Source organism: Mustelus asterias, chromosome 9 (assembly GCF_964213995.1).
Source record: "Mustelus asterias chromosome 9, sMusAst1.hap1.1, whole genome shotgun sequence".
NCBI classification, from domain to species: Eukaryota; Metazoa; Chordata; class Chondrichthyes; order Carcharhiniformes; family Triakidae; genus Mustelus; species Mustelus asterias.
Window position 1 is genome coordinate 44924270 of NC_135809.1, and position 14065 is coordinate 44938334.

Sequence of the window (14065 nt, forward strand, 5' to 3'; positions counted from 1 at the left end):
TGACCTTTTACCACCGAGGTCTTGGATCTCGTCACCTCCTCATGTATCCCAACTCTCCAAAATGCATTTCACATCAATTCAATCCTTCATATAGCCTCTTAATCTTCCCCCAAATAATCCTTCATGACCAGAACACTAACATTTTTAATTTTAATTGGAGAATTATAGCCTGAGAATGTCGAAGTCAGGCTCAAAAAAATACATACAGTGCCCTTAAAAACCATCTGTGCAAGTATATCACGTGCTGATGTACCACAGGAATGGTTTCAGTTCTCCCTAAAGATATCTTTAAAGACATTAAGTGTCCCTAGCAAGATCAGCATTCATTGCCCATCCCTAACTGCCCTTGATAAAGTGGTGGGAAGCTGCCTTCTTGAACCATTGCAGTGCACCGTGTAGGTACACCCACAGTGCTGTTAGGGAATTCCAGGATTTTAAGGAACGTTGATGGGAGTTGCAAGTCAGGATGGTTTGGGGTTTGGAGGGAAACTTGCAGGTCGTGGTGTTCCCTTGTGTCTGCTGCCCTTGTCCTTTTAGGTGATAGAGGTCGTGGGTTTTGAAAGTTGCTGTCAAAAGGAGGCTTGTGTTGTGGTGGGGGAGCCCACCTTCCTGCTCCATTGCAACTGGCTTCTGCTGGAAAAAGGAATACAGACTGTTCAGCTAACAGGATAAGGCTCAGACACGTCCTGACAATCATGCTTGCCAATGAGGACAGCACAGTGGTTAGCGCTGCTGCCTCAGTGCCAGAGACCTCAATCCCAGCCTTGGGTGACTGTGGAGTTTGTTCTGCGTCTGTACGGGTGTCCTCTGTTTTGGTTTCCTCTCACGGTTCAAAGATGGGCAGGTACGGTTGATTGGCCATGGTAAAAATTGCCCCTTAGTGTCAGGGGAATTACTTAGGGTTATGGGGATAGGGCCTGGGTGGGACAGTGGTTGGTGCAGACTATGGGCTGAATGGCCTCCTTCTGCACTGTAGGGATTCAATAATCCTACAAAAAGCACCCAGGTTCACAAATTTAAACAAAGTACCAATACGCAACTAGAATCAGTGAGATTATCCCAGCAAGAAATCAATTGCTTACATATGGTCATAATGAGAGCAGCAATACCCAATCTGTGGGCAGCTGGAGAGAGGGAGGTAATGTCAGGTCAACAACCTTCCAGATTTCCAGTACATCAAAATTTTGCTTTAACAATATACTGCTCCTTAAAGCCATTGCGCACACAGTACCCTGAAAAGTCGCAATACATTGCAGAAACAGGAGAATCCTTCAGAGAAGCAAAGGAGACTCCAACTACAGAAAGATTGTTTTTATTTTAAGAATGCAAGACAATATACCATACAAAAAATAAGCCATGTCACAGAAATTTAACTATCCCTGTACAGTCACTGTTAAACAGAGTTTGTACTCCGACAAATTATGCATTTACTCTGGAGATACAAAGTAGCCAGAGTTCAGTTGATTATTACTTCCTCCATCATTAATCTTCAGGGCATCTTCATTTTTTGTGACTACCCTTGGAACAGGAAAGAAAATAATTACTTTAAATTTGAAAGCGGTCTGGTCTTCAAGCTTCTCACAAAATGCAGTTGTTACCTTTACGTTTCTTCCAAATATGACCCAGCCCAAAATATACTTCCAGTCAAAGAGATGGCACTTATGACAGGCATTAGTTTAGATACAAGATATACCTGCCAGTATTACCACAATTTGAAACCGAACTACCCCCCCATCACACAATTTAAATATCTCAAAAAGTTGAGTTTATATTGTGGAAATAAAAGAGGTCTCCACTTCTGCTTTACAGAAAGGAGACTTCAAACTCACTAAATTAAATTTTAAAAGTTCATAAATAATTTCAATATTGCTGCATTTCCAAATCCCCCTAGTCTCGGGAACAGAGGTTTTTTTAACCAGTTATTGACACTATTGCACAGGAATCTAAGTAATCAAAGAAGTTATCAGCTGAGATTTATGCTTGACCAATGGATAGGTGCACATGTCATAGCATGCGTCAGTCATTGGAGTTTTTACTGTTATAGGACCTCATGTTTCCTCTGTTCCCAATTATTAATTGCATTTTCTGCCCAATATCTGGTCAGAGAATAGCATGACCTAGGATTTGCAAGACAACATCCTTACTGTGTAATTAACTACAGAAATAGGATACAGCCACCAAGTCATTTATTGCTACTGATTGTGTTATGATCAAACTCAAACTTTCCTTTTCCTCTATACCTATTTGACTTACACTCCCAATAACTGAAGCCAAGTCTCTGGAGTGCTGCTTTGAAGGTTTGAATAAGGGTTGAGATTTCTTGGGCCTTCAGCTTAGTTCTGGCAAGGACATCCATTCAAATCTCCTCCAAACATCCTACAGTTGTAGACTCCTAGTTCAACACAGGCTGGTCGCTCTCTTGCTCAGCTATCTCAGAAGTTCAACTCACCATTAGGAATCCTTCAGTTATTCTATTAGCCAGTGCACAGAATCAAATGAGCCCTACTTGAAAGAAAAATGTCCTGCAGCAAGTTTGTTCTAAATTAAAATCCTGCTCAAGACCAGAACCACATCTAAAATCTAACAAACTCCTTGTTGACCCCATTATTTATCTCCAGGTAATGAAAGTTCACTGGAAGCCAGGTGCTTTACCAGAAATCTTGTTCTTAAAGGGACAAACACCCCATCGTAAAATATAGATTCACCCAAAGCACATGGGCCACCACAGTTGAAAGCTAACCCAACAGGTTTCATGTTTCAGATTTAATGTGCCATTACAGAAATATTGAACAACTTAGCCAGAGAGAGTGTAAAATCTCCATCTTGTTCATAGATGTCCGATCACCAATTGAATAGTTGTCCATGCAATCTGTCCCAGAGCCCAGGTTTTGGAGGACATTTTTTTAAAAATCCCTGCAATAGTGACAGATGTCAAAGTGTAAATATGCACAAATCTAGCGAGGACAAATTTAGTTTTGGCTTGCAACAATTTCAGGCAAAGTAGTCACCCGAACAAGACAAAAAAAAGGGACATGTATCCCCAAGGAGAGAGAAGATGGATAGATTGTGTTTTCACCCCCAGACTTCCAAGAACTGACACCCTCAAATCATTTTTAGTAAATAATGGAAATTTAACTACTGCATGGAAGATAAGACTAGTTCCAAGTTGATCGACATGCTGTAATGCACTAGCAGGTTTATCAAAACCAATCCCCCCCCCCCCCCCGCACCCCAACTTCAAGCACCTGACCAAAACATCTAAACATACAGCAAGACAAGAATGGATAGCAAACTGAGGTGTATGTACACTTACATCTCTTGGATCTTTCAAACATGTTACCCTGAAACTTGAGCAGTCTCGACAGTAGACTGGTAAATCTGTTGCCCAGGTGATGGTTGGGCAGCAGCTTTGGTTGCTCCTGGATTAAAGCCAGGGTTTTTTTTATGAGTGATGTACCTTACCGGAGGAGGCTGCTGTTGCACTGCAGGAATTTCCTTTTTCAAGCTGTAGAAGAGAAGAAATTACACCTTGAAATTGCACTTTTCAATCCAATTAAAGGAATGATGGACCAGAGGGTTTGTGAAGAAAAGGTCTACGACAATATTGCTCGCACAATCTTTAGAGAAAGATGTGGAGGCAACTTTCGCCCAGCCTGGATGCCCAGGCAAGGTTAGAAACAAATTAAATATCATAAACTTGTCAGTTTGAACACCTCAAGTGTGAGCTTAGCTGTGTCAGTGACTGTGGCTAATTATAGCCAGAAATAGACAACTTTTTAAACAACTCTGAAGAAAGGTGGTAATAGCTTTCAACTGCCTTACAAACAGAATTGTGCAGTGATTGCATTACTGGATGGTAATCTAAAGGGAGCACCAAACCCAGTAGAAGTGGCACTTTTAGAAATTTAAATTCAACCAAAATACAAGGTACCATGTAGCTGCCCATCAGGATCGCTAATGCCCTTTAGGAGAGGAAGCCTGCAGTCTTTGTCTGCAAACCTCAGGCAAGATAGGATGGAATGCAAATTTCTGACCAGTATCCAATGACCCCTGAAGACTGGCAACACTTGCGTCAGGTCACAAGAACCAGACTGAGTTTGAAACACCTAGCGCTCTCTCTACACAAAGGAAAATGCTTGTGTATTTTTATATTTGTGCAGTGGCAGGTTTCTGAAATTGTGCCCAAGTGGAGATGACGCACCAAAATATTAAAATAATGGTAGGGCTATTCGGACAGCCTGCAGCTTCTTTGATGGCGAACAAAGACTACATCGCAGTCACATCGCGGGACATGCAGCACATGGAAAATTTAAAATGCAGAGATACAATAATCATTAGCACCCACTATTCTTTCATTCTCGACTCTCGCCACACTCATCTGTTCAGACAATACTCACCAAAATATATACATCAGCAAAGCAACAAAGGCACAGAGAAGAAGAAAGAGAAGGATGACGAGAATAGTTGTGATAACCACCATTCCTCCAGTCCTCCTGCTAGCGGCTGCCAAAGCTGAGAGCTCAGAAGCTGGAGACAAGAAAAAAAAGATTAAATTTGACTCAACACTGGCGCCCTGAAATGTATTTGCAATTAGTTCTGAAATAGGGCTTCAACTCTTGAATTACATCGTCCAACACTTTGGAAGAAATGGGACTCCAAAGGCCTTTGGGAAAGGGAGAAGTCACTCAGAATAAAGGTTATTAATTGTAAACTTAAAGAATGACACTGAGCAAGGATTACAGGATCACAGTAACCGATAGTTTGTTTTGCTTCAAGGGTTTCAGTGTGTAAAAAAAAAATTCCATAATTTAAACTAATCTTTAAAGTTTCAAGCAAGACTTCAAAGAAATAATTCTCCCCATAATTATAATTGAAAGATTTCCCTGCACACCTCCAACCAACTTTAACTAAATCAAAAAATGGCAATATTTCTGTTATATCAATAAATCCCTACAGTACAGAAAGCCATTCAGCCCATCGAGTCCGAACCGACCACAATCCCACCCAGGCCCCACTCCCGAAACCCCAAACATTTACCCGCTACTCGGGTCAATTTAGCATGGCCAATCCACCTAACCTGCACATCTTTGGACTGTGGGAGGAAACCGAGGCACCCAAAGGAAACCCATGCAGACACGGAGAAAGTGCAAACTCCACAGTGACTGAGGCTGGAATTGAACCTGGGTGTCTGGATCTGCGAGCCAGCTAACAACTGTGGCACCATGTGTTGTTGGAACTGCATTCATCCAGGCAAGTGAGTTTTCCATTACAGTCGTGACTTGTACATTATAGATGGCGGACAAGCTTTGGGGAGTCAGGAGGTGAATTTGAACCCAGGCTGTAATGAGATCAGTGAATCTGGCGGAACCCAAAGTGAGCGTAAATACTTGACGAAGTATTTCAAATCAGAACCCAAGTGGTTCAACACAAACTCATCTAACAACTATCCACATTCCAGGGATTTGGTGGAGCAGAATTCAGGAACATTCCATGCAACTGGGGGATGGGGAAGAAAACTCACCCATCAAGTTAATCCATGGCGCATAGTGCATTAACAAACAAAAAGTGTTCACATTTGGACAATCTTTTGAGATGGCTTGATTTCATATCAAAAAGACTCCTTTTTCAAATTTATGCAACATTTTAAAATATTTCAAAGTATACATGTTTGCAAGAAAATTGTCTGCAAAGCAATCAAATATTCAACCCACCCAAATGTGGGAAAGTCATCAGGCCAGCAGTTCACACTGTATAGTTCAAAATGAAGGGATTTAGGTATAATTAAAATTCATTATTGCAAGCATTGGGAGATCAGAAGCAAAAAAAAAATGACACCATGGAAGGGTGGTATAAAAACAGAACTTGTTACAAACTTGAAATAAAATCTATAGAGCTATAAAATGACAGCTAATTGGCTTTCAAAGTCAAAATTCGTCCCAATTTCAGTAGAAGACAAAATGTTATTCTGGGCTTTATATACGAGGCATTGACATTGTACCCATAGTTAAGGATTGATATAGTCAAGACACACATGGGAGTATTTAAACGGTTCCAGAAATTCAAACACAGCAGAATATTAAAACCTATGAAAAGTAGAACAGAGGGATTCAAACTTGTTCTTGAGGCAGTGGTCAGGCCAGTTAGAATGTGGGATCAATTTTGAGTTTCAGTGATCAACTTTCAGGAAGACCATGGAAAATATTTCTTTTTTGAAAATGGTACTTACTGGAGAAAGGATTTTGTTACAGGACAATTAAAAAAATTAAAATTGAATAAGGGAGAGGGTTAATAGCCACCAGTTGTAAAACTAACATCAGAACTGGTACAGATGTTGACTGGTAGGCTCAGGTATAGCCTGTCAGAACAGAGTCAGTTTGCCAGCCTGTGACGTTTCTCTTTTAGTTGAGGGCAAAGTTGGAAGAGAAGGGAATAAAGTGGTACATTTCAAATTTGTATTACCAATTAGCCAGATGGCAGCATGCCAAACTACTGCTTGTAAATTCAATAGGTAACTAATGAAGACACTTGCCTTGTAGAAGGGTGATGGAATCTGACCAGAGTGTTTCAGCAATAAATACATTTGTAGGTCCGTTTCGTAGAGCATACTTGAACCTGTGATTTAAAACAGATTGAAAGTGGATGCACACAGTTTTACCAGCCTCATTTCGTAGCATTTGAATAACTAGGAAGGTATACTTTCAAATAAGCCAATTCAACAATTAATTTGTACAAGTCATTATATTTATTGGTCTGGATAAGTAGCCAGGAATTCCATCTTCCTATCCCACCCATTCTGTTTAGAAGCCCACAAGGGGCAGCCTGGTGGCTAGCAATACTGCCTCACAATGTTATGGGGATAGGGGTTGGGTGGGATTGTGGTCGGTGCAGACCGAATGGCCTCCTTCTGCACTGTAGGATTCTATGACTGTACGTACAATGTCCATACCCTGGTCTGAAAGTAACAGCCATGATGCTTCTAATATAGAAAAGCAGCATCCTATTCACTAAAACTTTCAAGTTAGCATTATTCATTCAAGGTGATTAAAACAGGAAAAGTTTGTCTGCTACAGCTGGCACAAAATTCATGCCATAGTTCTAAATAGGAGAAAGATTTACATCCCCTTACCTGTACATTCCTCCTGCAGCAAGTGGTGCATTACAATTTTCAGGAGGGTTGTTAATTTGCTTCAAACACCGGACATCATTTCCAACTCTGAACAGATAGTCATTAATCTCAGCTTGGATCCTGGCAGGGTTTGTGCTCGCTACAAAAGGCGAAGATGTACAGTCTGGCATGCCAAAGCTTGCAGCCCGATATGGCCCAGTTGCCCCTCCTCTCGTTTGTTGGTAAGACCTTATGCTGCTATTGCCAATTTCATTTGGGATTGCTGCAAAGGAGGAGGATTTGTATTAAACTCTTCAGCCATTTGGCCAATTTTTTTGAAAACCACAAATTGCATACAAAAACACTGCAGCGAAGTTTAAAAAAAAAATCAGGGACAATACTAGTACCCCCCACCCCCACCTCCCCCCATGCCTTGGACTAGACTATTCCGAGACTACTGACTGGTCTCACATTCTACTCTCCATAAACTTGAGACCAGCCTAAACTCTGCTACCCATTGCCCTTGTTATGATGGCCACAGGGGATTATCAATAGATCTCCCTGTGGGCCGCGTTGAATATGGGCTCCCCTATTGGCAAGTGGAGGCTTGTCCAATAGGAAAGGAGCAGTGGGGGATTTAAAACCAGCTGGCTCCACTCAGGCCAGCAATCAAATGAACAGGGACTGACTTGTACACTGTGGCTACCGAGCAGCAATTTGAGCATGTTGTAAACGAAGGGCAATAGTGACAGAAGACTGGCCTCAATAGGATTACTACACAAGAGTTATTTTTCTTCCCTCTAGAGAGAAGTAGTCCTCCTGCAAGAAAAATGCCTCATTTTGGTAAACTTGAAGCCTACAATACAAGCATAGAAGACTCGGCCCAATACGTAGAGCACATGCATTACATTTTTAAGGCCAACAAATTGGGAAGGGTGAGGGTGTGGAAACAAGGAACAGAAAGTGGTCCTGTGACAGCATGTGGGGACCCAAACTTCAGTGTATTTCAAAGCCTTACCTACCCAGAAGCCCAACTCCAAAACCAAGGCCATTATGACCCAAGTCGCTCCATAGTACTCCAGCAATACCACTAACACAGTAGGGCAAACCCATCACTGAATTTCTGACCAGGTAATAAAAATTGGCAGGCTACCCCTGGACATATTGCAAGATAGACTGTGGAATCAATGTGACAGCCCAAAATAAATTATTGACAAAACCCAATTTGGATCTAAAGGTGGTCATTGGAAAATGCAGAGAAAGAAGCTCAAGATCTAGAGGATTTCAGATGGCATTGCCCTTCAATTGGGAGAGGTGGGGTTCATTCAATATCCATTCTCAACTGAGAGTGATGGCGTCAGTAAAATATCACCAAATCCCTTACAACGATGGAGCCCCAAGTCACAACACCAGGCTGTCATGGAAAGGGAGGGGCAGCCTTCAGATCCCCAAGGAGCATATTCCAGAAGGTTGTAGATGCCAGACAACGGACTATTGCAAGTGCTGCAGAAGATCACGACTGAGGCAGAGATATAGCAACAGTTAAAACTCATGCTATTTAGAAAATCAACCAAGGCCATTACAAGACTGTACCTTGCAGGTAGGCCCAAAACCAAGAACAAGGACAATGTAATTAAATCTTATCTCCATGATAAAGGTCACCCCATAATGGTGAGGTTGTTAGTAAATGGCCGCCCATCAAAAATGGAAGTGGATACAGGGGCTGCAGTCTCCATTATCAGGGAGCAGACCTATCGCCTCCAGGCTGGTATTCAGCTCCTGAACTTGGAAAATACAAGTAAAGGGCACCATGGTGAACCTAGTGACTTACAGGCAGCAGTCAGCTTGACTTCCACTCATCATTATTTGGGACAAGGTCCTAGCCTTCTGGGGAGAGATTGGCTCCAGCTCATCAGACTGAACATGTTCAGGCTGGGTGTGGCAGGACTGTACCAAATGCACTAAAGTTTTTTAGTAAGGGCTTAGAAAAATGAGAACAAAAGCCAAGACCTATGTCAACCCTGATGCTACACCTATGTATTTTAGTGAGACCACTTACATACTCTATTAGAAAAAGTAGTCAGAACTGGAACACCTGGCATAATATGACCTGCACAATTTGCAGAGTGGGCTCCATCTGTTGTTCCTATCCTTAAGCCTGATAAGTCAAATTGACTTTGTGAAGACAATAAGCTTAATGTCAATAGGGTTTCTATACTTGCCAGATACCCCATGCCCTCGATTGAAGACCTGTACACCAGGTTAACTGGGGGCCAAGCATTTTCAAAGCCAAACATGAACCATGCATATCTCCAACTTGAAGGTACTCTGTAGCCACAAAGTGATAACTTTGTCACACCCTGTTTCTACTTCAGCCATAACTTAGAGATATCTGCACTCTAATTCTGGCCTCTTGTGCCTCCCCCAAATTTAAACTGCAATTTGGTGGCCACACCTTCAGGTACTTAAATCCAAAATTTTTGAATATGCTCCCTCCACCTCTCCATCCTGCTTTCCTCTTTTCAATGCTTGGCTTACACCCTCTTTGGTCAAGCTTTGGGTCATCTGGCCTAATATTTCCTGTGACTCAGGTATCTTATTGTTTTATGATGAATGCTCTTGTGGAGCACTTTGGTATATTTCACTATGTTGTAACAGCAATATTATCTCCAAAACATATCTGGACTACTAGACAAGATTTCAAACCTGCAAATAATTTCGAATCAAATCTAGACAAAAAAAAATCAGCTGAAGGGGGATGACCAAAAGTCAGCAGATCAGATAATTCTAGTTGAATTCATCAAACGGCTGCTAGTTTAGCTTTAGATCAGTGGTCCCGGTGAGATTTACCATTTGAATTCTGTTACAGTAAGTTGCAGGATAGAGTTGGCAGTTGCCCAACAGTATATGTAATCAGTTCTAACCTGAAGATAGACAATCCAGAAGTTCAAAAATGTCAATTGCTGAACCCATTATATAAAAAAAGGGATATTAAACCTATGTTAGAAGTTACAAAAGGCAACCATATACATCCAAACTGTAGTAGTGTGCATTTATATATCTTTGGGGATTATAAATTCTGAAAAAAGTACATGATGGTTTAAAGTTGTGACTGCATCTTTCAATGGCAAGAATTTTGAATATGCCATAGCAAAGATTTACAGGAGCAAAACCAGGGACACTTGCGCCGGTTATGTCCTTAATACAATTACGAGCAGGCAGGTTTATAAACTGTACAAAAATTGGCTATTAAGAATGACAACTAATTGCTTGGTCAGTTAGTCAGGCAAATTTAACAATGGATTTTATGGTCCTGGTAACATCACTGGAGAACTGAGAATAGAGATTGCATCAACTCCATGTCAGCACATCATCTTTGACACCATTTTCTATCACAACACCCAGCATGTTTATGCAACAACCACCTCAAAACTTAGTGACAGAAATGGCCACATGTACCAACAAGAACATTTACAAGATCTGCTGCATTTCAATGGAGGACCATTAATAGCAGGAGAATCCAAAAATCAGGGACAAGATGAAAGAGCAAGGAGTTTGTTCTTTCCCATTTCAACAAGAAACCTCAATTTTTTTACTGCATAGAAAGCCTTCGAGTCAGATTGAATCTTCCTCAGGCATTAAGAAGTGTGCAATCAAAAATGGAAGCCAGACTTTAAAAAGACTTCAATGCATTACAGCATTTGAGTTGACTACACGATACATCAGACTTCTGATATAATATAACAATAGTTATAAATAGAGCAGTTCCATTATACAAGAACATAAAAGAAAAGCCTGATCAGTAAATGCAAGACATTCCATGGGCATCATGCAACATTGCTGACATTGATGAATCCCAAATTCATACTGATTGATTGAGGGGGAAAAAAATGAAAACAGCAAGACTTGTTTGTGTAACGTTCACTGAAAGAGGGCAACAGGAGTGCAAGTATTAAGTACCACACCCAGCTCTGGCCACAGATACAGGAAGGCAAAAAAAGTGTCAGGAGAGTAAGCCACAATATTTCAAATAAAACAAGTAACACACTGATTCAAACAGATAATAATTCCTGACACCATCCAAAATTGGTAGATTGGGAACCAACATCAACCATTAATCAAGTGTGGGTGGAATGAAGGCAGGAGGTTAAAAGGAAAGCAGATAAGAGGAAGAATGCAAGCTATCGTTGTTAAAGAAGGAGCTTCATTCTCTAAACAGTTAAAATCACCAAACTCTAGATTTATGAACATCTCTGATTTCCAGTCTACGTTTGGCAAACAGATCCCAGCTGGGGTTAGAATTGGAACATTTTTTGAATTTGCCTCAATCTAGACAGGGTAAAGTAGCCTAACCTCTGCTCCAGATAAACAAGTGACCAGGATTCGGAACACACTGGCCAGAGTCATAATACAGATTTAAGAGGAGGATTCAAAAGCAAGTTGGATAAATGCTTGAAGGGGAAATAAAGGATATGGTATCAACTTCAAAAGAGCCAGCAGAGGCTGAAATCAGTTGAATGGCCTCCTTCTGTGAGTTACTATTCAAAGATCATCCAGTTACCATCTCTATGGAATAGTCAAACCCTCACTGTGGGCTCACACACCACTCTGCAACTTGAGCATTATGGAACGAGAACCATCATCTCAGGGGTCCCCCAATTTGTTGGGGTAGTGAATGGTCATTATCAAGAGTTCTACCTATTGTTTTACTGCAATATTACACAGCTATCAATCCAAATATCATTTTTTGATAAGGTCCCTCATGGCGACTGTTCAGAAAACATGGGATCCGAGGCAAAGTGGCACATTGGATCCAAAATTTGCTGAAAGGCAGGAAGCAGAGGGATGTGTCAGTGACTGGGAATCCTTTCCCAATGGGGTTCCACAGGGCTCGGTATTAGGGCCTTTGCTATTGGTGGTGTACATTAAATGATTTGGACTTAAAATGTAGGGGGCATGATCAAGAAGTTGCGGATCTCAGAAATTGGTAGGGTGAGACCAGGGACTGCAAGAGTATATCAGTGGATTGGTCAGTTGGCCAGAGCAGCGGTCAATGGAATTCAACCCAGCAAAAAGTGTGCAGTAACGCACTTGGGAAGGGCTGAAAGAGACCTTGGGATGCATATCCACAGATCCCTGAAGGTGGCAGGGCAGGCAGATAGATAGATGGATGGTTAACAAGGCATATAGGATACTTGCCTTTATTTAAAAAGGCGTAGAATACAAGAGCTGGAATTGTATAAAACCCTGGTTAGGTCACAACTGGAGTACTGTGTGCACTGGTCACCACGTTGTAGGAAGGATGTGATTAGAGGAGAATTACTAGAATACTGTCTGGGCTGGAGGGTCTGAACTATGAAGAAAGATTGGATAGGCTGGGACTGTGGGGTGGATAGAAAGTCACTTTTCCCATTAGTAGAGGGGTCAACAACCAGGGGGCGTAGATTTAAGGTAAGAGGTAGAGGACTAAGAGGAGAGTCCAGGAGAAATACTTTCAGAGTATGAAACTGCTTGAAATGATGCCGGAGTCAGAAGCTCTGATAACATTTAAATATTCACTTGCATAACCTCCTGGCTAGGGACCCAAGTGTCGGAAAATGGGATTAGTGTGGTCAGATCTTTGTTGACCAGCGTGGACACAATGGGCCGAATGGCCTCCTGCTGTAAATGCCTATCATTGATACATTACCAGTTATTTGTGAGTACTCGCGCCCCTCCCCCAACACCACCACCGGCTATTTAAACAGACCCAACACTCACAGTTTACAGAAGCTTGCACTCCGAAAACATCCACAATAGTACCATTGGCAAAGACACAGATCGGTTTGGTTAGAGTGACAGTGGTAGTGGTCCGGAGAGCTTGAATTTCACCGATCGAGGGAACTTCTGGTTTGACGTTTAGAACTGGAAGAAAAGAGATTTCAGTTTCAAACCATTATTGGAAGAAATTCCATTAACAAAAACTCGATCAAGGTGGAATTTTGCAAAGGAAGACAGATCCAATTAAGAGTTCAAAAGCTTCTTTAACACAAGAAGCTACCTTACCAACACAGAGTGCAGGGGAGACCCAAAGGCTGAAGAAAAACACAGCGATCTTCATCTCAGTAGCAAGAAGCGGACCGCAAGCAATCAGCGAGTGTCAGCAACTGAGAAGCAACAGCTCAAACAGTGTGAAATGAGCAAACTGCTCACTTAACTCATCTAACCAGTCTAACCAGCCAGAGAATCCACCTGAAACCCATTTACTGCCGCCTTGCTTCCTCGTGTTTCAGGGTTCGCCAGAAAAAATATTTTAAATACACTCATAGAATTGAACTCACACAAGTGGAAAAATAGTTTTATTTAAACCAATCGGAGGATTTAAGAGTTTGAGCTTGGTTGTTGGTCTGTCATTTATTTCCTAGCCTGCCAATGAGATTGCAGTCACAGCCCCATTGATAAGAGCAGAGCCATAAAGTGGATCACAAACCCACAAAAACCCTTTGTTTCCTTATTAAATAAAATCAATAGATTTCACAAGAAAAGTACCAATTTGCACAACACCGTGAAACGAAAAAATATTTAGGATACAATGTGCTTTACTGAGGTGTGTTTTTTTATTTTTATATATCTCTTTCTAATTCGATAATAAACATCAACAAAGTGTATGACTGAAGTGGAATTACCCTGCCGCATTGAGATGAAAATATTTCAGTGAATTGGCAGCTTATCCAGTCCTAAACTAATTCCAGTAAATCAGACAGGCCTTGGCCATAGCTTCTCACAACCCCTGAACTAGACACAAAGAACAGTGCAGCACAGAACAGGCCCTTCGGCCCACGATGTTGTGCCGAGCTTTATCTGAAACCAAGATCAAGCTATCCCACTCCCTATCATCCTGGTGTGCTCCATGTGCCTATCCAATAACCGCTTAAATGTTCCTAAAGTGTCTGACTCCACTATCACTGCAGGCAGTCCATT

At 41.5% G+C, this 14065-nt stretch overlaps 1 protein-coding gene across 2 annotated transcripts; it reads right to left on the reverse strand.

Moving 5' to 3' along the window:
* Positions 1 to 1296: 1296 nt before the first annotated feature.
* On the reverse strand, positions 1297 to 13355 carry LOC144498657 (uroplakin-3a-like). Of its 2 annotated transcripts, none has more exons than XM_078220103.1 (7): positions 13151 to 13355; positions 12866 to 13009; positions 7127 to 7388; positions 6530 to 6612; positions 4398 to 4527; positions 3314 to 3505; positions 1297 to 1518 (listed from the first exon to the last, which is right to left on the reverse strand). In XM_078220103.1, exons 1-6 carry the CDS (start codon positions 13203 to 13205, stop codon positions 3337 to 3339), a joined length of 843 nt encoding a protein of 280 aa, XP_078076229.1. In that variant the 5' UTR covers positions 13206 to 13355; the 3' UTR covers positions 1297 to 1518; positions 3314 to 3336. The 2 variants fall into 2 exon arrangements, with proteins under 2 accessions (XP_078076229.1, XP_078076230.1); XM_078220104.1 differs by having other exon boundaries at positions 1297 to 1513; positions 13151 to 13320.
* Positions 13356 to 14065: the final 710 nt, after the last annotated feature.